This window comes from Apus apus, chromosome 1, assembly GCF_020740795.1.
Source record: "Apus apus isolate bApuApu2 chromosome 1, bApuApu2.pri.cur, whole genome shotgun sequence".
In the NCBI taxonomy this organism is placed as follows: Eukaryota; Metazoa; Chordata; class Aves; order Apodiformes; family Apodidae; genus Apus; species Apus apus.
The window spans coordinates 73,502,167-73,526,646 of record NC_067282.1 but is presented as its reverse complement, the minus strand read 5'-3'; the positions used below and the strand labels follow the sequence as shown (position 1 = coordinate 73,526,646).

The following is a 24,480-nucleotide window of genomic DNA, read 5'->3' as shown; positions in this document are numbered from 1 at the left end:
AGCTGTGTTGCAGTGCTTTATTCTATTAATAGGAAAGTATTCACAAATGGGCAATGTGGAAAGCAATGCTGGTTCTGGGTCTCCAGCATTTCCCTCACAAGGAATTTCATGTGTCAGAAGAAACACTGAGGCTTCAGATTCTTAGGACCACTGCTTATTTTGGACAGTTTAATTCCAAGGAGTATGATTAATTATCTTCTCCTGAGCTGGAATGCCTAAACATGAGTTTCTTGAGTGAGTGAGAACTTCCTCAATTTCTACATGGGCTTCCAAGTCTCCCCTTGCTTACCTCAGCTTCTTTGTAAGCTTTTTAGATTTATGTTTCTTGTACATCATTGTTAACTTTATTGGTGGCACTTAGATGAATAAAGAAAAAGTAACTAGTGACAAGACTTTGAAGATCATTTGAGTCCAAAATATCCCAACAGAAATGTGAATTTTGAAAAATTGCCTGTTCTTTTTTCTTAATGCATTAGAGAGTGTCTTTTCTGTTGTGAAATAGCTGAGCTCATGCAGGATCAAAACTGTAAAGAAATCTATGATTGTCCTTTTTGGTTGTTTAGTGTCTCTCTTTCAGCAGGTTGTTATGATTTATATCACCTCATTCACTCACAAGTTGCACACTTTCACACCAGCAAGGTCAATGCTTTCTGGAACTATGATCATGTAGTAGGACCTCTCATGGGAAAACATCTCTTACCTAAACCCTTGCATATGCAAGCTTTCTCAGTAAGCAAGCACCGCCTTATACAGTAATCTCTTGGCTGTGTTTCCCATGTCTTTTACAGAGGTTGAAAACTGAATTGCCTTAAAAGGTCAAGTTGAAGAAAACTGGCCCTTTTAAATTTCTCCACACTCTTCTTCCATGGGAAGTGGAAATTTCAAAATTTAAAATCTTTTGTTCAGCTGCTAGTTTGCCAGAATGAGAGAATTTTCAGTGTTTTATCAACCTTCCTCCCTCTCCAAAATGTCTGAGGGGTTTTTGGAACAGCAATTGCACAGATGTGTGAATCACCATCTTTGGAGTTTCTGATCCTCAGCTTTTGAAAGGTCACACTGTTGAATGAATACATGCTGTTCTCAGAAAGCAAGCTGCCTTGTTTTTTTGGTAAAGTTCTAATGTGATGCTGTTTGCAGCTATGGGTCTGTCGAACTTCAATTGCTGTGAACTGGGCATCAGCCTTGCATGGTACGGCTTGCTGGTCTCAGCCCTCAGCATGAGATCAAGTGGGGAAGAAGGCAAAGGCAACAGCTTGAGATTTCTTTTAACAGGCAGTCTGCATGGATGGGGTTAAGCAAGTAATGGATTGGACCACTGCTTTAAAAGTATATGTAAGAATCTGAGAGGATGTGTAAATTGCTGTCATAAGAAAACACTGAAATTTCTGGTTACAATCAAACGACTCCTGTTTCCAAACATTAATGCCTGATGGAAATGAGCCTTTGGAGATGCAGCAGATCCTATATTGCAATTAATGCAGACACTTGAGATCTGCACGTAAGCTGCACAGGGGGTAGGGCTGGTTGGCCTTGTGACACTTGCTTGTGTTACTGTGCAGCAGTTCCCTGTAGGACCAAGCAGAGCAGAGTCGTACTGGGTTGCTGCACTCCTGTGTGGGGTTTTTTTTAAGCTCTGTTGTGCCCCTCTGTGAGATAATGGCACTGCCTTGTGAAGCAAATTTGACTCCTGCATTTTCTCTGTGAGATCTTGTGGCTGACTCCTGTGTATCCAGCAGGGAAGAGAGAGGAGTTGTGTGAACCCCTGTTAGCATGAGATCCTCTCCCAGGAGCAGTCTCTAGCAGCCCCTTGGTTCCTCACATTACTCTGTCTAAATGCTAAAGCTGCATATGTAGAAGTATCCATTTGTATGTACACACACATTTACTCAGCATATACAGTTCTTGGCAAAAAACTGCAGAGGACTAATAAGCAGCAGTATAAATGTCTTCTGTTGAGAATTAAAGTGATAAAATCTTAATTAAGTGATTTGTTATTTTTTTCTTGCTAACCATATGGGCTTTTTGAACATACTGTACAATACAATGGAAAATAAGAGACATGGACTTACGTAAGTGTGAATAGTTCAGCAAGCTAAAAATTCACATGAATTTAATAGTTTAAATACATTTTGCCACCAACTTGTGTCTGAAGTCAAAACTAGGATGGTATGTCTCATATACATTTCATTGAAACTTAACTTTTTGTCTTTGTCTTTTAACACTGTTTTGTGTTTGGCACAACCAGAGTAAAATCCAGGTTGGTTACATTTCTTTATTCAAAGTGCAGTGAAATATTATTCATGGTAATAATATCCTCATGGTCATTGTTTATAAATTTGTAATCTTGAGTTTAAGATTGCTGGAGATTATGGGAGATGTTTCTCCCTTGTCTTTTTCAGCCCTATCTGAGCCAAATTTCCATGTGGATATGTAGGCCTGCTTCTCCTGTATGTTGCTTCCTATGACTGTAACTTACTGGTGCCCTACAGCTGTCATCATTAGAAAGTTGTGACCAACACTTGTTAAAAGGCTGAGTAGAATGCATCTTCCCTTGAGTTGATTTGCACCAGAATTAAAAAAATTAATTAAATGTTGTATTGTCCTTGGTGGGTGCACAATATAGGCTTTCCTCTAATTTCGCTGCTTTTAGAGTTTTCAGAGGGGTAGGAGGTTTGTTCATCACATTTCAAATAGTGAGGCACCAATTTTTTTAATCTTTGACTGTGTTATTGGAAGCTGGGGAGGGTTAGAAACCAGAATTGGCTTTCTAATTCCATGACAGTTTGAAACATGAGAAAAAGACACCACAAATTCTACATTATCTTCCTTTTTTCTCTCTCTTGTCTTACATCACATTCTCTGATGGTTTTTTTGATTTATTTTTTTTTAACATTTTTTTATTTTTAAATCTGGGAAAATGGTTCTTACACTATTATTCTGTATTTATTAGAATGCTGAATACTTTCTCTTTTCTGTTTAGGAGAAGTGGCAATTTGTCTGAAACCAGGTTTTTTCATGAATAACTAACTCAATCTAAGTTTACAAACCATGCAAAGATGGAAAACCTTTTCAGGCCTTTGTGTCAGACAAAAGCAAAAAGTAAAAGCTTATTATGTTTTCTTTTGAGCCACATTAAATAAAACAATTTATTGTATCCTCAAGTGTGAGGAATAAGATTTGGCTTATCTGGCATGTGTTAGGTTGCAGAAGAAAATAACTGTAGAGCAAATACAGCTGAAAACCCCTGTGCTTTAAAAAATAAATAAAAATTTCCTCATAGCCGGCGAAGACATGCTTTTGGTCTGTCACACTCATAAGTTTTGCAAAGGACAAGGTATTACTACTGTTTTCTGTTTTACTGCATTTCTTCATCTGTGAATCCTGTTGCTAGTGAGTAAAGCTGTGCAGTCAGCAAATTTTCCCACTACATTCTTAACTAAATTTGCCAAGGAACTTCACGAAGTTTAGGATAGATGAGCCGGTTCTGAGAGACTGGTAAAGGACCAGTAATCTTACTCTTGCCTTCTGAAATTCACTGTATTTTCAGTTGAGTTCTGGGAAGATCCTCTATGGTCAGGGCTACAAGGCTGTGTTGTCAGTGATGAGACCCTGCTTTAGAGGAGCTGAATCAGCACAGATTTTGTAAGCAAATACAAATGTCATGGTAGCAAAGGGGAAATCTGAATGATCAGTTTCCATACTTCGTGGCTGGTTCTTTGTCTCACTTGGTTTTTATAAATGTTTAAAAAATCCAGGCAAAAACGAAATGGATCTCTAACTTAATTTGGGGGGATTTTGAAGCGGAAATTGTGGAATGCCTGCTGATTATGGCATCTTCAGGTTTACCAAGTTATACGAAGTGTCAATGCCTTTCTAGCCTTTCAGTTGCTCTTGGGATGTTTACCTTTGCCTTTTGGAATTGCCAGTGGTGTCAGAAATCCTTACACTTAATGGCAGAGAAGGAAGGAAACAGCATGTATCAACTTAGGTAAAGTAACAAACTGAACTCATGTCTTCAAACTTTTTTGGACTTCAAGTAATTTCCATTTGCACTCTTAAGTTTCTGTGACATAATGCCACAATATTCTAAAATAAATTAACCTCCACAGAACTAAATCTGCTTCAGATTGTAGTCAGAGATTTTAACCTTTGAACCTCTGAAATGAGTGCTGACCTTTTGCCTGACAGTTTTCTCTGAAATTAACTCTGTATCCTTACATACATTTCTGTTCAGAAATCTTGTAAAACACTTGGTAGAATAATTTTTTTTCATATTTTCTGCTTTTATTTTTATCATTATTATCTATATTGGGCAGCATATTGAAAATGTTTATGTAAATTCAAGAGGAGATGTATACTTGGGAAAAACCAGCATATTCTGATATGAAGGGTTTTTAACACCCAGTGATCTGCATTGCAGGGCAGAAATAAAATTCAGATAACACTGTTCAAAAAATATGACTACTGCTGCAGTGTAATTAAACTAAACGTTAATTAGGTATAATGTAAGAATATTAGATTTCTGCCTGAATTGAGTTTCTAATGATAGTTCATTACAGTAGCTACTCAGATCAAGCAGACCTAACTCTAACCCATGACTCCCCCAGAATTAGTGGGAGCTGGAATATTTAAAGGTAGACATTGCTGCCATTACTGCTAAATGGGCCCTTTCCAGCCGTTGGTAAGATGTCCTCAATGAGACAAGTGGGGAAGCATCTGTTTGGTTGGGTTGAATATGGATAACAGGGAGAAAAAGAAGGCAGTGTCAGAAAGAAAAGGCTGATAACAGAGTCTGAGTTTCACAAAATCAAAACTGTCTATGTCTAAAGCCCCAAGTGCACAGTATAAATGAGGAATAGATACCTGTTTTTATTAGGGACCCTGGACTTTGTTCTGCTGTCACACTCAGGTTCTAGATTTAGAGCTCATATGCTTTCATTCCCTGAAGTCAGTGAGATAAGTTCTGTTGAATTTGGTGGAAGCTATGGTTAAACATCAATTATATGTTCATACCTCTCTCATAGGCTTTTCATAGACATCTTCTTGCCATTGCTCAGCCTTTGTTTGAATAGCATCTCGCTGGAGAGCCTCTAACACCTTCTTGGGAGTAACAAAGCCATATTGTGCTTCAAGCAAAGCCAAGTCAATTTTTTCAGCCTTAAGTACTCCTATAACTTCATCTTGAGCCTGCAGAAACACAAAGTAAGGTTTTATTTTGTTAAACTCTGTATGTGTATTTATAGATTGGCTTTTTACTTTGTTCTTAAGAAAACTCAAAAACTTGTAAAAGAGTGCTGTGTATGTAAAGTGCCTGAAAAAAGTTACTAATGTGAAGACAGTTAAAAAGCATAAGAGAAGTATTGGTCCTTGCATTTTTTTAGCTCTGCATAAACTCCAAAATCTTCAGAACCGTTATCAATGCTTAAGTACTTCGTTAGTGATTAGGTCTTATTTCTGTTTCTGGATCAGCGTGTAGCATTCACAACACAAAATTTCAGGGTAAATTCTGATGTGGGGTATTAGAAGCTGATTTTAAATTGTTAGTGAAAGATGTCAAGAGAGTTCTTGAAGCCTGGAAGTGTTACTCATTTGGTATACTCTGTGTGCAACGGTGGCTTCTGTAGTTTAAATCCACCTGGGATCATCTGCTTCTGTTGTTACACTGAGCTTGTTTGAGAGCTGAATGTTGTGAGGTGTGTGGTGCAGGGGATGTGACCCTTTGCAACACACATTCCAAAGGCATGCAATAATGGCAGTTCTTTAAAAGAAGATTAATTGCCTTCAAAGCTGGAAGCGGGGTCCATGTGCATGTGTATGCATGTGTACGTGCAAGTGTGAGACCATGCCTCAAGTAAGCAATCTTGTAGCATCAAGTGTTTGGGAAGTAAATGCTGTAAGGGTATTCTCAATTTGTGAGTGCATGCTAAAAAAAAAGGCATTTAAAAATAGTTAAGGGAAAGTGGTGTTATCTGGCTTCCAAAAACCATGTAGTTTCAAAAAGTGTAGTTTCAAAAAGTATAGCCTAAAAATGTACATTATACTTTTCCTTTTTTGATGTCATTGCATTTTCTAAATCTTCTAAAATATCTGATGACATCCTGTTAGCAAAGAGTAGATACAATATTTTCTCAGGCATGTTTTCAATATGTGCTTCTGTGTATTTCAGAAATTCTTGTGCAAGCTGGCAGGTGCACACACCTTATCTTCCTGTCAGTTAACACTGCTCTCATGCTTTGTGCTTCAGAAATGTGCCATATGTATCTGCAGTATTTGAAGTGATTTATAGATTCCCTTTGTTCTTTTAAAAAAAACCCAAACAAACAAAAACAAACAAAACCCCACAAAAAAACATATCTTTGCTGTACAGTTGTTAGCTCCCAGATGTTAAGTTGGAGGGGACAGAATACCTGCTGCAAATATTTCCTTGTTTTAAAGTCTAATGATAATGTTATTTCATGAGAACTTCAAGAAAAACTGGTTTAGGTCACCACCTCTCCTGGGGCTGTGTCTATTTCTTTTTTGTTCCTGCATCCTCTGGTGGTGGAGGTTGCCCACTGCCCCCATTACAATCCCACAACTGCATGAACTGTCTCAAACTTCCCTTGTCTGCAATGATCTCAGTTAAAGCCAAAATGAAATACATGTAATCCTAGAAGGGTAGAATAAGAAAGGAGGAAATCAGAAAGAGAAAAATGTATCAGGAGAGTGTAACACTTGCAGTCTGACTGTTCTTGACTGGAGCACTTCTGTAGCTCTCTTTGTAACTGTTAAAAAATATAAAAGAATCTATTTCTAATACCTTTAGGAAAAAACCTAGAAGGGGGGATCTTTGTGCATCTTAAATGTTCTGGAATCAGGGAATAGTGGCACCTAACTTTGAAACTTAATTATGGTTGGGTTGACAGCTGATCTTCAGAGATTGGACATTACAGGAGGTGGAAAATTAGGAATAAAAAATGAACTTTCAATTTTTTTCTTTTACGGTGCTTCCTCTGGTGTGTCAGACATGATTTAAGATCTTTGTGTCAGGCTCATTGTTTTTCAGTTTCTCATTTCACTCTGTTTCAGCTTTAAATCTGAAGAATTTAAGTGTGTGTTTATTTTATAGATACATTTTTTAATGTTACACAAATGTAATGAAGTGCATGTAATACATCAAAATATATTTACATACACATCTCTTTTGAGAGGAAGAGGAGATTTTGAAGCGGTGTGTGGCATCTGCATTTTAATTTAACTTAAGAAATGGTAACTGAGAAGGAGATAAATGTTTCTTACAGAAATCGTTGTTTGCATAATGAAGTGTTCTATATAAGTTTGCCTTGGATCTACTCTCAGAGATCGGTACATCTATCAAATATTCATATTATATGTGTTCTGTTAAGCATGCGTGTTTTATTAAGTAAATATAAATGCATATGTTAAGAATGGAACTACCCAGGTATTGTCTAGGTAGTAAACTCTGAAACCATGTAGTATACCCATTTATGCCACTTTGTCCAGTTAACTTTTCCCTCTGCCTGCGAGGACTTTCAAGTGACCATCACTACTTCCATGCAGTCAGCCTGCCAGAGAAATATTCTGCCTGCTTACTGGAAATCTAGTTCCCACTTCCTGAGATTACGTTTGACCAGGTTAGGCATTGTTTACCACTTGGGATCTGGCTCCTTTTCCAGACAGAAGAATGGTCACTCTTCAGAATTCTGTATCTTGTCGGCTAACTGGCATGCAACGCTTAAAGCTTCATATTATGGGATATAAAATGGCTATTTTTATTTTTCTAGAAAAAACATCTTAGAATACTGTTGAGCGAGTTACTTCTTGTAATCTGGCACACTCTGATTTATAGGGAGTCATGCTTGTGACTTCACAGGAAAGAGAGGAGATAAGAAATAATTAATAGATCTTAAAGGTCTCTAATGTGTTCCTCGTATAGGTTTTACAGTGACAAATACCTTGTATTTCAAAGTACTGAGAATGTGGCATCACAATAGGAAAGTTTAGTGAGTTCTCTGCTTTGAGAATTACATGAGCCTTCACGGTGAACCATGAGTGTTTTTAGTGTGATACAGGTATATTGTGAGTACATTTTATTTGCATTTAGGGGTGGTGTAAAGATCACCTTTTCTGGCTGATAGGTGGAATAATAGCTATAATTTCCATTATTATGTACTTTGCAGTTTGTATTTGTCCTGTATCAAATTAGGTAGGGTGTTTTCTTTATATGAAGGCAGCATGCGTTTCATGGTAAATTGGGTGTGTGTGTTTTAATTCAGGATATAAAAGAAGACAATAAATCACCTGCAGTTCACCCTCGAGGACACTAAGAAGAAATATTAAGTCATCATGAGAGAGATCCTCTCTTTGCTTGAAAGAACTTCTTTGCTTTTTCTCTGCCTTAGGGCTTCTTAGGATGGTACTGGCTTGGGCTACATCATCCTTCTGCCTTCCTTGCACGTTTCCTCTCCCACTGCAACCATCCTCTTCTTTATGGTGGTCTTTCAACCTTTGCTGGCTCAGCTTTGGTCTGGTTGGGCTTTCTGTGCTGTTACTTCTGGAATGCATGGTTTATATCTCTGAAGCTGAAGGAAGGCGGGGAAAAAAAGTAATTGTTTTAACCAGCAGAGACTATAAAACTATTACCATAATTTATGGTGGATATTATTCTTCCCTTGAGACTAGTAGTTTTCCCTCCCACACAAGGCTGTTTGTCATTTGTGTAAGCCAACAGGAGTGAGCTGTGATTCTTACTGGATGTCTGTAATGAAGTAAGTCTTAATTGCCACCGCCACCCCCACAACCTAACTACCTTGCTGATCATGGTCTCCCCCCACCAGTAACCATGTAGTGTGAAATCTGCTTCCTTAGTCTTAGACTCTAACCACTCTAAAGGTGTTAATACCTGGCCAAAGGGACACTTGTTCTAACTAGACCCCTTTGAAGTGCCACTGGTAAGTAAACATACTCTAATGCCCTTGCAGATAACTGACTAACACTGTATAAATATTGATCAACCTCAGGAACTCATTTTTGCTTATCATTGCACAGATTAAGGTATGAGTGGATTATAGTCCACCTGTACAGGAAAACTGTTGTCATGGATACCTTAATAAACAGACAAATGCCTGATTGTGTGATTCAAAGGTGAAATTAAACATGTTCCAAACACAAGGCATGGTTTTTCTAACAAAAGTGCAATGCTAATTGCTGAAAGGTCCAGAAAATTGTTACGGCCTGTAGTAGGAAGGAGATAATCCTGCTGCTGCTTTTTGGCATCACAGATCTGTGGCTGATAAAGTTCTATCAGATCTCCCACATCCACCAAGTTCTGACTCTAAATGCTTTCAATTCTGACTCTGTGATTGCACTCCTTAACTTTGGTAATTTTCCACTAAACACTAGAAACAGTGCCTTTTGTTATTTTGCTGCAAGAACAGAGAAAGTAGAAGTTTTTTGGTTTGAAGTTGATGCCTGAGAGTGGGGATAATTTATCAAAAACATTACAAGTGTACAAGAGAAGTGTTCAAGGCCAGTTTGGATGAGGCTCTGAGAAACCTGGTCTAGTGCGAGGTGTCCCTGCCCCTGACAGGGGATTGGAACTAGATGATCTGTAAGGTCACTTCCAACCCAAACCAGTCTGTGATCTATGAAAAACAAGGAACATTTTCTACGATGCTGAAGTATCTTCCAGTATAATTGAAAGCACTTATAATAAGCTTGTATTTCATAAGAAAAACTAGTTTCTCCAGGTCTCCAAAAACTAAGGTGTGTCAAATTTGCATGGCAGTGTGTAGTGGAACCTGTTTAGTGAAGCTGTACATCAACAGCATCAGTTTAGGATGGGAGCTTGTTACAGTGCCCAAAAGCGAGAGCTGTTCATAGCAGGCTGGAAATTATGTTAGCTGATTATTAGTTTAAGTTGGTGCTTATCCTGTCCTTTCAGTTGAATGTAATTCCTCTGTGTTCACTGTGGTCTGCTTATTAGGCTTAACTAACGTTTTGCATCTTGCATATGGAGTACTATTATGTTGGAAGACCATTAGTTTCCTTTGAGCATTAAATGCTGAATACCTGCTTTGCATTTGCATACAGTTAATGGCTAGTGTTTATGAAATTAAATGCAGGAGTTGTTAAATCAGGTAACGTGAACACACTCTAAGCTTGTCAACACACCTTGCTGTTGCAAGCACAGGACACCATGAAATGCATAAATAGTGCAAGAAGTCCTTGCATTTTCCCCTCATACATGCAACAGCCTTGACTGAACATCGAGCCACTGTCAGACTTGTTGACAGCAGATGCCCATATGACATTCCTTGCAGAAGGGAAGAGGAAGTAGTGCATAGGGAAGAGGTTAATATAATTTTCAAGTTTTTTTAATTGTCTGCACCTGGAAGCAGAATCCTGAACTTGAAAGGACAGTAGCCTCAGTGATCCTACCAAGAAGGACACTCTCCTGGATGTTTTCTTTTATACTGTACACATACGGTTGGCTTCAAGGCCACATGCCACGCAGTTTTTACAGCTGCAGAGGGCTAGCTGTGACTCCCTTTTCAACTTGTCATGCCTACTTCTTAATCAAGTAGATCAGTCCTTTTTGCACTAGCAAAAGGCACTTAATCCCTGAGAAGGCCAACTGACCTACTGAATAGGTTACCCTCCTATGGAGATGGCCCCTTTGCAGCATTCCAGAGTGGATTTTTCTTCTTTCCTTGTTGAAAAGAGTAATGTACTCTTCCACCTGCATTCTATTCTGACATTCCTGAATGCCAGTGCCTACTATTGAATCTGCTAATACAAATATTATCGGATATGCAAATACTATCAGATTTAGCAGTCAGCATGAATTGTTAGAGACTGAAGTTGCATACTAAATGTATGCTTTAAGCACTTTTTAAGCACTACTTGAATGTAGCTGATGAGAGAGGCACAGAGACTTCAGTATTAATAGGCTGCCTTATTAATGTAGTCTTTGTTGATTCATTTAAGCCTTCTTATTACCTGTACATTGACTGGCATTCTTATTGTAGTGTTGTCTGTTTGCATAAGGATGTTCATATTAATGTAGTCATCAAGGGGTGTGGGTATGAATAAGAGAAGGACCATTCAAAGCTTAAAATTACTGCAGACAGTATAGATGCTATTGAAGCAAGCAAGGCTGGACCTCAGAAATGGACAAAAATAAACATCCCATCCACCCACCTTGAAACTCCTTACCACCTTCAAATTGTCAGACCCCCTAGATGTGGCACCATCTAAGGGACTAACTGTCGAAGTGCACCTGACATTTTGGACAGAATATCAGCTGTTGTGTCAGGAACTTGCACAGTGGTAGAAAAATGACCCATTACAGTCCAGAGGATGCTGGTTTTCTGCAATGTTATTAAGGCCTTGAAGAGCCCTAGTGTAATGTTCAAGATAGAAGCAGTGTAGTTTGAAATTGTCCAGCTGTGTATTTTGGTATGATGGGTTATTTTTTATTTTGAACAACTCTTTCTATGTTCCTGAAGGTTAATGAAGAACGATTTCCAACCCCCCACCCTCCCAAGGCAAAAATACTAAGAGAGACTCATAGAATTTGTGGATATCAGTTGTCTTACAGCAACAAAAGAGGTGTCTCATCCCTCCTTGAGCCTTGGCTCTCAAGATTAGACTAATCAGTGGAAAATTTGCCTTTTTGCAAATCTGTCTTAGTTCCTTTTCACTTCAGATTACACATTGGTGGGGTCTGTGTAGAAGAAAGCTCTCTTGCAAAATATAGGTAAAGAAGAAGGGTTCCTTCTTGTAACAGGCTTACTGCTCTTGTAGTTCATAAGAGTCTCTGGTTTCTTGCGGACTGACTCTTGTATCTTGTGATGAACTTCCTGTATAGAAGCTAATTTAAACCATGTTTCTCTGTACCACCAAGAAGGATGACAATATAAGATACCTTAGAAAATGATAAACAACAGCTGCTAAGAAAGAAAGCAGCAGGTGAGAAGATTTGGTTGGGCTTGTGTGCCTTGTGCTTGTGATCTTTCATCTGGTCAGTTAATATCTATGCAGCAGGAATTGTAGCTACATGAACAGTAGAAACAAGGATACATGTCAACATTCTCATATGGTGCTTTACATAAGATGTAGGCAATATCTGCTTGCATCAAAATAAAAAAAAGGGTTTATTCAGATTTTGAAGTCACATGTCCTGAAATCACAAACCACCGTGCAGTGGGTACTTAATATAGATTAGTTTACTGTATGTGTGCTAATTAAAGACCACAAGGCCTGTATTCTGCACTATTGTGCTTTCTGTCACATTATTATGTGTCTTTTTAACTGAAGATTTTGCAGTGGTGTCTTGCTTAAAGTCACAAGGTGATGGTTCCCAGGCTCATCAGTTGACATGTGGCTTGCTAGACTGGTTTCAGTGGAGTAAGGGTACGTTACTTTGAAACATTCTGGTAAATTGAATTATTACAAGTAACATACTCAACTAAGTTTGAATCTATTCTCAGTATTCATGTTGTTGTTCTTTTTATAGTTTGTTTTCTGTTCTGTTTTTTAGAGAGCATGTGCATCTCTGAATATGAATGCTGTCCTTCTGCATATAAAGGAGAAGTTTTCCTGTCCTTGGTGATGACCAAGTAATCTGAGGGATAAAAATACACTTCCCTAAAGTGCCAGATGAATAAATGACCAAATGTTTCTATGATGTTAACTTGGTCTCCACCTTCTCAATCATATTCTGAAGGAGATGAAACTGCATTTGTCTCTTTGGCAGCAGTGAACAAGCAGGTGGTTCAGAAATCCTTGCACTTTTGTGGGAAAGACTGAAATATCCTTCAGAGATGAATTCATCACAGACACCGCAGGGTTTTAAGAGACATCCATTTTTTACCCATCTATTTTTCCCTTTTGTGATTTTGCTTTAGTCAGTGATTGACTTAAGAGCTAACAAAATCCTTCACAGGACCAAATCTTCCCTTAATCCCCGGGTAAAGTTCCTGAATAGTTAAGAACTTGCAGTTTCTTCCAGAAATCTGTTACTAAGCAAGGAATTAATTCTTTCTGTTTTTGAACATCACTTAAAGGGCTATGGCAATGCTTTCGATTTGCTGAAATTAGTAGGACTCCTACCAACAGACTGACTTTTAAAAGGAGTTGAGATGCAGTTGCTCAGCATGCCAGTGTAATGGGAGCGTGTAAAGCACATGATGTCTTTTGAAAAGAGGTCTGCAGTCCTCTGCCCATCACTACAGATACGGTTTGGGGCAAGAAAAAAGGTGATCTCACCTCTGTTATTGCAGGGTTACAGGTAATTGCTTCCTTTCCTGTGTAGCAAAATCTGGTTTGAAGCATCATGTTCAGCTTAGTGCCACACATACGTGCCTCAGGAGAAATTAATCTCCTGTACCTATTCTTTTGCTTTGTTGTGTGGTTTTGTGCCGGGTAGTGTCCAGGCATGGGAAGTAAGGGGCTCTTGGCTGGGCCGAACCATGTCCATGTGGCCTGTGAGCTAGCAATTGAGCCATCTGAACTGTGGGAGAAGACGAAAAAGTTCTTATTAATTGGAATCCCAGGATCTGGCCATTTTGCAGAATCAATGAACCTTTTCTGGAACTGATGTCTTCTGACAGTGCATTTAGGACTTTCATCCTTCTCGTGCGTGGGAATACATTGGTTGGTGGTAAATTTGCACCACTTCCAAAGATACACCCCTTCCTTTTGGGTGAACTGCTTTAGTGTCTTCCTGAAAACCATTTGCAGTGACTTCTATCCAGAGGGATGTTCTGTTGCACTATGTCTAACTATTTCATTCAAGCTGTGCTCTTATTCACGGTAGACTCTTGTGCTGTTTTAGTACATAGGCAGTGCAGTAAGTGAGAAGGGACTTCTTTCCTTTATTGGATTCTTCACCTAGGGACTCTGGAATTAGTGTTTCTGTCCTGGCATGGAAACTGCAAAATTAAGCTGTTTATCTGGGAAAACTGATGCAGGAGTGCTTACCTATATTGCCATGTGTTGGTATGTGGGTTGCTGGGACTCAAGCAGGAGAAAGAAAATAAATTAGTAGTTTGTTTCCCTGCTTGTGGGAGGATCTTGTCAAATGTTGGCCTTTAAAGACCTTGAGGATCCTACAAAAACATTTTCTGTATGGTAAGCCATACCTTCTGTCTACTGAATGGTGGATTTGGTGGTTTTTTTGCAACTTTACTGGTGATTTTTGCTGGCTTTTATTCTATATTTTATGGGTTATTGATGTGATGTAGTTTGTACATTCATATCTCATTTCTGATTCTTTCACGTGAGATCCATGTGCCTCTCAGGTCAGTACAGATGTTTCTGGATTTTGCTTTCTCCTTTCCTACTACAGAATTACTAAACGAAGTTTTGTGGAGGCCCTGGTCAAGATTATTATCTCCTTATGCCAAACACAGTGCAAACATACCTGATGGTGTTGTCTCAACAGTAAGAATAATTTTGTGCAAGTACAGGACAGTTTTGGCAGAGTTTAAAATCCAGGGAAAATTTTTTGATACATAAGGCTCTCTAAATGCTCCATGTGTTTGCTTCTGTCCCAGCTGGCAGGTATGTGCTATTCCTTCCCCAGGCTGAACGTGCTTTTGTTAAATGGGGAACCTACAAAAGGAGCTATTTCTGACTTTCTGGCAATATAGGTTATTGCCCACACTTCTTTGGCTGTCCTCAGCAGACCTGATGTAGCTAAAATGCCACAACTGTGTGGTAATGTTACAAATATTTAAAGGTGTGTTTTATGATATCAGGTTGGTTGGGTTTGTGGTATTTTTCTTAACACAATTGTTATCATGTTTCCTCCTGGCTTCCAAAACTTCCTGCCATCCCCAAAATGGGAATATTTAATGTTCTTTTTTAGTCATGTAAGCAGAATTAAAATACTGTCATTTCAATACTTGCAGTGTTTTTTGTAGCATGACAGAGCTCTTAATTTTAAAACTATTTTTCAAAGTAATAAAAAGCTAAACACAAGTACACTGAAGAAAAATCTGTAAGAAAAAAAGGCTGTAGAAGTTCACAGTCAGGTTTTTTTGTTATTAACTTTTTCAACACATGCTCCTGTGTGTGTACAAACAAAACTTTATTGGCCAGTGTGTCTTCTATAATGTGGTCCTTTCTGATGGAAGGTAAATTGACTCTGGCAAAGAAGGGCTTGTGACAAGCCATCTTGTATGCTTTTGAATATGCTGGTAATGTGGTATAAGGTCATTCTAAAAAACAGCCTGTGGTCATAACTCTCCAAACATAATCTAGTTGAAGAAATACAATGTTATGATTATATTAGTTGTAATAGCTGTAGGCAAAACAGAAACAAGAAGTCAGTGGTATTTCTTGTATTTCAGTGTTTGTTTCTCTGTACACACACATTACATTTTAAAGGATGTATTTGTGTAATAAGTGTGTCTATGTAATTCTCTTCTGCTGGGTGTACATAACAAATAGTAAATAACTGGTCTTTTATAAGCTTTCAGTGTAAGAGCAGTAGTACACACAGCTGAAGTACCTTGCTTTGGTTTTCAATAAAAATTTTGTGGTTAGTAAGCAAGAATTATCTAGTATATGTTATCTAAGTTAATTGGCTACTCCGCAAAAATCAGTCTGAGTACACAAGACCTGAACTTCTAAACTCCTGCAGCCTTTTCTGTTTCTATTTTACTCTTGTTTTCTGTGTACATGATGTTTGCATGGAGTGCAGTATATCCATGAGTCATTAAATAGCAGAGACTAAAGTGAGGACTACAGAATAAAAATGTACACCTTCAAAGTGAGTATATTAATTTTCTTTAAGGGTATTTTTGACAGGCATAGCTTTGTTGAGACATTTCTTTGTGTGGGAGTGTTCGCCTCAGTGTTGCTTTTCCCCACACATGAAAATAAACCACAGACTTTTAAATATCCTGAGAAAAGTTTCTTCAAAGAAAGATCAAAAGTCTTTACTAAAGTCTGAGGAAGCTGCACGGCTGCCTCTCTTGTGAACTCATGTCTATGGAGAGCTAGCCAAGACAATCAAGATCTTTATTCCATTGATTTGAACATTTGCAGTCTACTCTGAGAGGAGATGCCTTGTTTGGAGAGGGAAGAGGTGGGGGGATCCACAAATGCCCCCTAATTTTACCAAGACAGACATGAATAAAATAACTTTTAAGAAACAATAGTTATTTTTGCCACTATATGTGTGGGATGCTCTACTTCAGACAGTTGTCTTTGGCAGTGCATGTTCGAGAGTTCTGTATAAGAGTGAGTTGTTTGACATTTTTAAATATGCAATTTCATCTGCCTTTGTGGCTATTGAAGTTACGTGACGTGCAGATAGGGCTTTCAGAGCTTCACACAAATTGTATATCTGGTTTTTGTTTGCTTGGTTGGTTTTGATTTAATATGTCCTAAAATATCGTTCCATTTGTTTTTGCATCTAGGCAACACAGAATACATATTAGCCAAGCTTTGAATGTTTTAGATGTTCCCCCTAATCTGGAATTTACCACCTTGAGACAGCTTTCAGGAAAATAAGATTTATTTTTGTTCTTCCTTAGCTCTGGGTTTTCTTTCTTATTTTTTTCTTAATGTTTGTTTGCCTTCATGAACTTTATCTTTTATGCTTCAGACCAAATCTTTATGTGCTGTCTGATAGCAGAGTGTACTTAACTCACAGAAGCTGTTGAGAATAGCATTTCTCTTTCGAAGGGTTTTACTGATTTTTCTCATTCTGGCAACCAAGCATCTGTGAACAAGACTAAGTAGGACTTTAGGCTTGTATCTAAACCTAGGATTTCTGACTTGTTTGTATGGGATTTTGGGATTTTTTGTTTGGTTGGGGTTTTGTTTGTTATTTTAAATTGAACTTCTTCATACCATCCCCATCAATGACTGTATTCTGTTATTATCTAGAAATTGGTTATCTTTCATTGATTTCCCTCAGCAGAAATGAAATCACTCAGGTTACTTTTTTTTCTAGATCTTAGGGTTTTCTTTTAGCTGTGGACTAGAATTTTTTTATATATCCTAAAGTTCAAGTCTTTATTACATTCTGTGATTTGATTCTTGGGCGTTCCTGTATTTGGGAAATACCGATTTTTCCTCCGTATTCTGTAATAGAAAACCAGTGTGGTTCTCCTTGCTTTCTTTTCTCATTGATGACAATAACTAAGTATGTAACAGCAGGCGTACATATTTTTTCTGACTCAGACAATCTAGTTGTGCAAAAAATCTGCTCTGGCGTTTTTCTCTTCCAACTGCAACGACAAAACGGCAACATGCAGATGATGATGGAAGATTCCTCACCCTGCTCCCCATGCTCACGTTCTCTCTGTTGAATATCCAAGAGAAGAATTTGGATAAATTATATAAATATTCTAAATCATTAATTCCCAGGAGTTTTATGGAACCAAAATCTCTCAGATCTCCAGTGCTCTCACTATAATCTTTCTATGTAGACTAGATGCTACTTCCTATGGAAGAGAGTTTAGGATTTTAGTGAAGGGAAGGGATGTTGCTTTTAGGGCAAATGGCACCTGTTCCCTCTGAGCCAGGAGTACTGACTGGCAGTGCCCTGTATCCCATTCATCCAACTCCACAAATGCTGCCTGTGGGATCTCACCAGTATTCATGGTGACAAGTTGTATGATTTTGATGAGTGCCCTGGGGTCACAAGATACTCTGAAGAAATTTTGAAAACTGTTTTCTAGGCTTTGGTTGAAGTGGAAGTCAGTGTTGTATTGGTTGAATCAAAATCTCTTTTTGCAACAGGAATATGAATTTCTGCTTGTTGTTCTGGAGGCTTTTTTCTTTTATTTTCTTTGGGGTTTCTTAGTCTTTTGTTTTATTCTTATTTCTCTTTGTTCTACCTGTTGATTTTTGTGGTAGCAGAATTTTGTAATTATCTGGTAAGTGTTCACCTCTGCACAAATGAACACAAAGGAAGCATGAGCTTCCAGGTAGATTCTTAAGTCAGCTTTGTAGTTGGTTTTTAGTTTTTGAAGAACTTTTTAAAATTAAGATTGATTATGACCTTAAATAAGCCAAAATAAGATTACAACTTTGAGTGGTGGTTTGTATTTTTTATATTGTTCGTATTAATTGGTGACTGTGGCTATGTGTGTCTGCCAGGAAAATGTGAAAAACACAGTCTCAAAAGTAACTGTACACAGTGAAATTAATTTTTGTATGCGTTCAGATTACAGTTTTTTACTAGCCATAACATTCGTTATTATTTATTACAATGGTTTACAGTTTTGGACCATTAGCTCCCATAGGAATATAACCTTGCTCTAATGATGCAACTTTGGAAAATGCAATAAAAATGCACTGGAAACCACAGCTTTCTAATAGGAAGTTTCTTAAAAGCAGTGAAGTCAAATTGCCTCCTTGCAGAAAAAAAAATAAAGGCTAATGGAGATTGGTGAGCTTGGTAGATGTATCTCCTTTGTGTCCGTGGCTGTGCTTTCTTTCTTTCCTCCCCTTGTTTGAAATTTGGTCTTGAGGCCATCATCTGTGCTTTGGCATATGGCAAGTGAAGAAAACTCATATATTCCTTTCATTGCTACGTAAGGACCCTGCAATTTTGTTACACGAGGCTCATACATAAAAGCAAATGTTGATTTGTGGCTGCAGCTGTGACTTCACCCTGGTTTTGATTATGCTGTAGCTGAGTCCTTGGAGGGGGCTAGAGAGGACAAGGCATACTCGAGAGGTGGCTTAGAGAACATACTGTTGTTTGTTTCTCTCTTTGTTTTTCCACTTGTATAAATAAAATACGGCTGCAGCCAGGTGCTAGCCCAGTGACTAGTGGAAGATGAGGAGAGGGATATTGAAGACATAAATGGGTGCATCTGTATGAATATTTTACAAGGTTCTGATGTTCACAGAGGTTCTAAGGGAACGCTAAATTCTAGATGCCTTCTTCCCCATCCCTACCACTCTCTGAAAAGCCCAGCTGAAACACCTGTTTATCTTTTTGGAAGAATGGTATTTAAAGCAAAATGTTGGTATTACTCAGCTTGGCAGCTCAGCACCGGTTGTCCTGTTTGCTGGAGCCGTTTTGTGTTGATGCTGGAGAGCCTTTCAAAAAGCTTGTCCTCGTGCCTCTGTGATAACCATTGACAAACAGCATGGAGTGAGGCTGAGGCCAGGTGAGGCGAGAGGGACACAGTAGGGACCCTTCTGCTGTCTTTGTTCAGCCCTGCAGTTGTTATCAGGAAGATATGAGAAGGAACTACTCCCTGAGCAGCAGGTATCATAAAAGGAGTAGATCTGTCAGGACAGTCCTGTTGGGAGTTGCTTTCTTTTTGGTCTTGGTGGCAATTACATTATGTTCTTCCTGGTGTTTTCCTGGCAGCTGAGAACATGACTGCAGTTTTTTAGGTGTGTTAAGGAGGCCACGGACAAATGACCATAAATGTTTGCATTTAATATTAAAGGCCTTCCTAGTGAAGCAGTGAGTCATATCCTGCAGGCACAGAGGGCCTCCTTGGAGCTGCTGCTTTGTAAAACTTCAGTGAAATTATTTTATCTGAAGCTAATACTTAGCTCCTGAGAGCACCATGCCTCTTCTGTACATAAATAGCAGTAGCTTGCTATACATTATCAGCAGGTTAATGCCGCTTCTGAAAGTACTTGTGTACCTCATGATCTGAACGTATCCTCCTAATTATTTGTTGTATAGGTACAGACATTCCTAGATACATATGAAAAAGATGTTTTCTGGTCAAACTTCTGACATGTAATTTTGCTTGTGAGTATCTGCTTATCATTAAAAAAAATAAATTCCAAAGTAGCCCCCCATTTTGTTTCTGGGTGGTTGCCAAGGAATCGTTTTTACGCACAGCAGGTGTGCATGTAGTGATCGTATGTTCCCACACATTTAATAGTATTTACATTCTTGCTCTTAAGAGAATAATTTTTCTTAGCTCTCTGCTCCAATCAATTCTGTTTCGAGTGCATGAATAAGCATTTAAAAAGTGTTCACAGTAGAGTACATTTGCCTTGATTAGGACAATACACAGCCCTGAATGGGTAGGTGTTCCTGTATGGGCAAGCAGTTCTATTTGAGGTACAATCACAGATCCTAACACTTCTCTGACACTAAAAAGTTAAGCTTTCTGATCAAATAAATATCTGGAGATGGAAGGAAAGGTTTTTAAATGAAAGGCTAGAGAATCTTTCCTGCATAATTTAATACCAAATTCCCAGTAAACATCAGAATGCATTTGGAGGGCTTCTGCAAGCTTTCCTTGTGCAGGAAGGCCCGTTAAAGTCTGAGAGGCTGCACGTGTAGGATTGAATTACAGGACTGGGGACTGTATTTTGTGACTCTTGATGCTAGTATAACTCTGAGTACCTACATTTTCCTTTAAGTATAGTCTGGCCAGTCTCAAAATGTAGCATTTTTAATGCTGTGTTGTTAACACATTAATTAAAGGCTCTAATCTAGAGACTGTAAGACATTTTCTCCTTAGTTTAAGGTTTTGTAATTTTCTTGCCATAAAGCCATAAGAAAAAAGGAGGTGGGGGGGAGGAGCACAAAACATAAAATTAATTGGGATAGGAGAAGAAAAGGTATCTTCTTGGTACCTGAGGTATACAACTGACTGTCCAGTTTGGCTTTGAGGGTTAGAGCTGAAGGAGAAATAAGGAACAAATGCCTATGTCTGTTAACTGTGAGGTAGATTGTGGTTCATAACACTAGTGTTCATAATGACAGCAATACCATTTTGTCATGCATGTTCATCATTGTTTTCTTACCTTGCATGAGCAAGACAAGCTATGTAGGTTTATCCTCAGAGTATTTGCATAGTGAGTTTGGTTTTGTAATAACTGCAGCTTCATACGAAGTAGAGCTGCAGAACTGAAACTTGCACATCTCTTTAAGGTTAATTAGTGATTTCTTTAGAATTTATATAGTTTCAGGCAAATGCGTCAGTGGTGAAGAGCAGTGCTGAAGTGTCATGATTTGTTTCAGCAAACTCAGTCAAATTGGAATAGTTTTAACTTGGCTTACTACAAATAGGCTAAAACAACTAATTTTGCTGCTGATCAAGAGAGTTAACTAAAATCTTCAGTCCTTGAAAATAGCCTTTTGCAAATATATTATAGTTTTAGTGTTGCTTTATTTGAAGAATGATATTTACAACTTCTTAGTGTCCTGTTAGGTCCTAGACAGGGTTTTTAAAGGCCACTGAAAAAATTCACAGGCATGATCATTCAGAAACCTGATCATCTTTACCTTACTGCATCCGTATTGTACATTTCAAAATGAAGTTGTTGCTAAGAGTGCATGTTACAATGCACTGCGTCTTTCAGTGTCTGAACCAAGCCTTGTAGCAAATTCTTGTTCTTGTGGTAGTCTTCATGTGTCTCTTAAAACAACATTATCCCAGTTGATATCCTTTATGTTTTTCGATCAGCAGCATTTGTCAGAGATGTATGATTTTAAGGATCTGGACTAGATATAATTCAGTTTAGCAAATTGAACTTGATCCTAATGATTACTATTGTTCAGGGCCCATAAAAATAGTTTGGAGGCTTAGTCAGAACTACAGTAATAAATGTAGTGAGCAAGCTTTGAAAAAACATATTAAGAACAGGATCCTGTGAAGTTATACAGGCCACCTGCGCAAGACGTAACTCTGTGGAGATTTAAAGCTGTCTTCCCAGAGGGCTTGTACAATACTTGTAAGAAATAGCTTTGTCGAATTTGCAGCTGCCTTGTTAAGCATGGACCCTGGTCATCTGCTCCCCAGCTTGGCAGGTGCAACAAAGGCAGCATTTCAGCCATTGTCTAGCCGCTGGTACCATCCTAGAGGGTACCACGGGCCCTTGTGCCCCACACCCTGAGGTGGGCAGCTCTGCTTGGCTCTGAGTTTGCTGCTGTGCATGGGGTGCAGGGCACCTCTGCACCTGCTAACCATCTGCCCTGGGGGCAGCAGGACTGCCGGGGAGAGTGAAGGAACAGGAGAACCTGTCAGGAGGGAAAGAAGAAGCCCCTGGAAAACACTTATCACAATTCTGGGGACGTGGCCACCGATGGTGTTTCATCTGCTTCACAGAAGCTATGCATGCAGGTTGAACTGGACAGAGCATCTGCAAATATGTGAATAACACTGTGTTGTGGGACATGAATAAGGCTTCTATGTATTTCCATATGTAAAATACATATAGATTTTAAAATGTGTAAGTATGTACATATGTAAACCTAGCCCACTGTGAGGGAAAATTGTAAGGGCTAAGACCATGATACCTTGTAAAAAAAGGATGATTCTTTGTCCAGAATCAGTTCTCTTAAGATAGATGTTTGCTTTCAGATATGCAGAGGAGAGTGCAGGAAGGTTTTCACACTAGCTGTGCATATGTGCTTAGCCTTGCTGGCTGTAAGCAGTGAAGAGGGATGGGGCTATCAGAGGACACTTTCACAAACCCAAGGCTGAATTCCTGCTCAGAAGCCCTGCTTTTTCCATGAGGTGTAGCAGGGGACTGAAGAGACTGTTTAAATAACTAAGCACTGAGGTATGAAAACTCCATCCTTCCCTTTCTGTGTTCTTCCTTCCCAAAGGGAATCAGTGTTGTTTCTCAAAGATGTTGAACTGTTTGTTTAGTGCAACATACTAGAATTTGTTTCACTGAAGCCCTGCAGAATTTTTGTCGGAGTTGTAGCAGGAAAACTATTAAAATAGGGTTATCAGCCTATTTAATCAGATGCTTCTGATGATGTCTCTTCAGGAAAAGTCCTGAGGTAGTTATTGCCAACTCAGCAAAGTGGACTTGTAGGAAGTCCCTCTTAGCTTTTCTGGGAATACTTCTGAGAGTCCAGCTTGGTCATAAACCAAAGCAAGTAAACAGAAACAGAAAGCCTTGTTATGTCTAGATGCAAAACATATTTTAGGTATTAGATGTGGCTGCTTCCCTATCTCTATAACATGTAAGGTAGCACCAGATTACCTATGTCCTAGGACTACTAAACCATGATTGTTCAAATGGGAAAGAAAATGTCTAAGAGGCATCTAATGTAGGACTCAGATATCCTGAGCAGCACACATGAAGCCAATGGAAATAGTTATGTTCTCAAAGCATGATAATCAGGGGACACTCAGTGAATCAGTTTACCATAAAACTGAAACAAAGTACTTCCTTGTACAGCACATAGTCAAACTGTGGTGGTCAGTGCCATGGGATATCACTGAGGCCAGGTGTCTTGTTAGATTCAGTAAGGAGATTCACAGGGGATCAGTTTGGTTGTGATAGGTTAGCAGGATGTTCTGGAGGCATCTGAAAGCCTTAAATGGAAGCTAAGGACATGCTAGGAGAAGGATCATTCTGTTGATGCTTTCTGTTGCTCTCTCTGTCCAAGTTATCTGCTTTTGGCCCATGTCAGAAAGGCTGTGGAAATAGTTCAGCCTCTGCCTTTCCTCATGTGTTTGTCCTGTAGCACAGGTGAGACTCCAAGACTATTGATTCTCCAGTACCTTTTAAACCTAGGTAGTGAAATACATTTAGTTGCAATCTACTAATTATTTACAGCAGGGAGTCAGGCTAACTTTGCCCATGTGATACTTTATATATCAGAAGTTACAGCTGTCACAAGCCATTATTTCCCTTGAGAATAGTGATTCATGTTTCCATGGGTTGTCAAGAAATCTCACAGTGGGAAAAAAATTTTAGCTCATGTCACTATTCTGTAAGAGGAAATACATATGGAGACAGGACATTATGTTTGGATACATGTGTTTTCAGTTGAACTGGCTTGTGTCTAAGAGCTTTTGACTCTGAAGTGTTTTGAGTTAATTTAGTATTTCTTTGTGCATGGCTAGCCTCAGTGTGGTAGTTGTGGAAGGAGGAAGGCTTGGTTTTATGGAAAAGGTGTATGTCAGCTTAGCCTTTCAAATGTCGTTTGGTCCTAATACGGAAAACCAGCTTTTAGTTTGATAGAAGAGTCTCTAGGAGATTTCATCTTTTCTTCATGCTGTAACTGCTGCTGGTTATGCTATTCCAGTCAATGTTTTAACTGACAATGCATTTCTGATGTATTCTTTTCATCTGTCTTAATTGCTTGTCAGTGTGCTGCTTAGATTGGAAAGGGATCTTGGGCAAGAGCTAACCACTCCAGCCTTGCCTTCTGTATTACTGTAACTACATATGAATTTCTGGAAAGAATAATCATTTGGAGAATATGATTTCAGGATCCATAAATCAATGTATCACAAGTTACCTTGTGCTTTGGTTGTGTCCTTGTGGTTTTTTTGTTTTTTCCCCCCCCACACTTTGGTTGTCTTTTTAATGCTCAGTGTACAAACTCAGTAGGGGAGTTGGAATGGAATTTGGAAAAATCTGAATTACAAATGTCACAGTTTTATAAAGAGAATAAATATGCTAATGAACAGCATCTGTATAAACTTGGGGTAACATTGTGTATATTTCCGAGCATTGTGTTTCTGGTGAAGAGTTGTCTTTCATAAGTATGATGCTATGAAG

At 38.7% G+C, this 24,480-nt stretch overlaps 2 protein-coding genes across 5 annotated transcripts in view; one reads left to right on the top strand and one right to left on the bottom strand.

Annotated features, from left to right (window-relative positions):
- The window catches only part of CMSS1 (cms1 ribosomal small subunit homolog), a 243,125-nt gene that overhangs the window by 76,937 nt on the left and 141,708 nt on the right, over positions 1-24,480 (top strand). The window lies entirely within an intron of this gene.
- The window catches only part of FILIP1L (filamin A interacting protein 1 like), a 208,872-nt gene that overhangs the window by 73,929 nt on the left and 110,463 nt on the right, over positions 1-24,480 (bottom strand). Inside the window, exons 4-5 of one of the 2 annotated variants that reach the window (XM_051608058.1) lie at positions 8,302-8,582; positions 5,014-5,187 (exon numbers count right to left, since the gene is read on the bottom strand). In XM_051608058.1, coding sequence (XP_051464018.1) covers positions 5,014-5,187; positions 8,302-8,565 — 438 coding nt within the window. In that variant the 5' untranslated portion in view covers positions 8,566-8,582. The remainder of the gene's footprint in view (positions 1-5,013; positions 5,188-8,301; positions 8,583-24,480) is intronic. The other variant, XM_051608060.1, reaches the window with a different exon arrangement.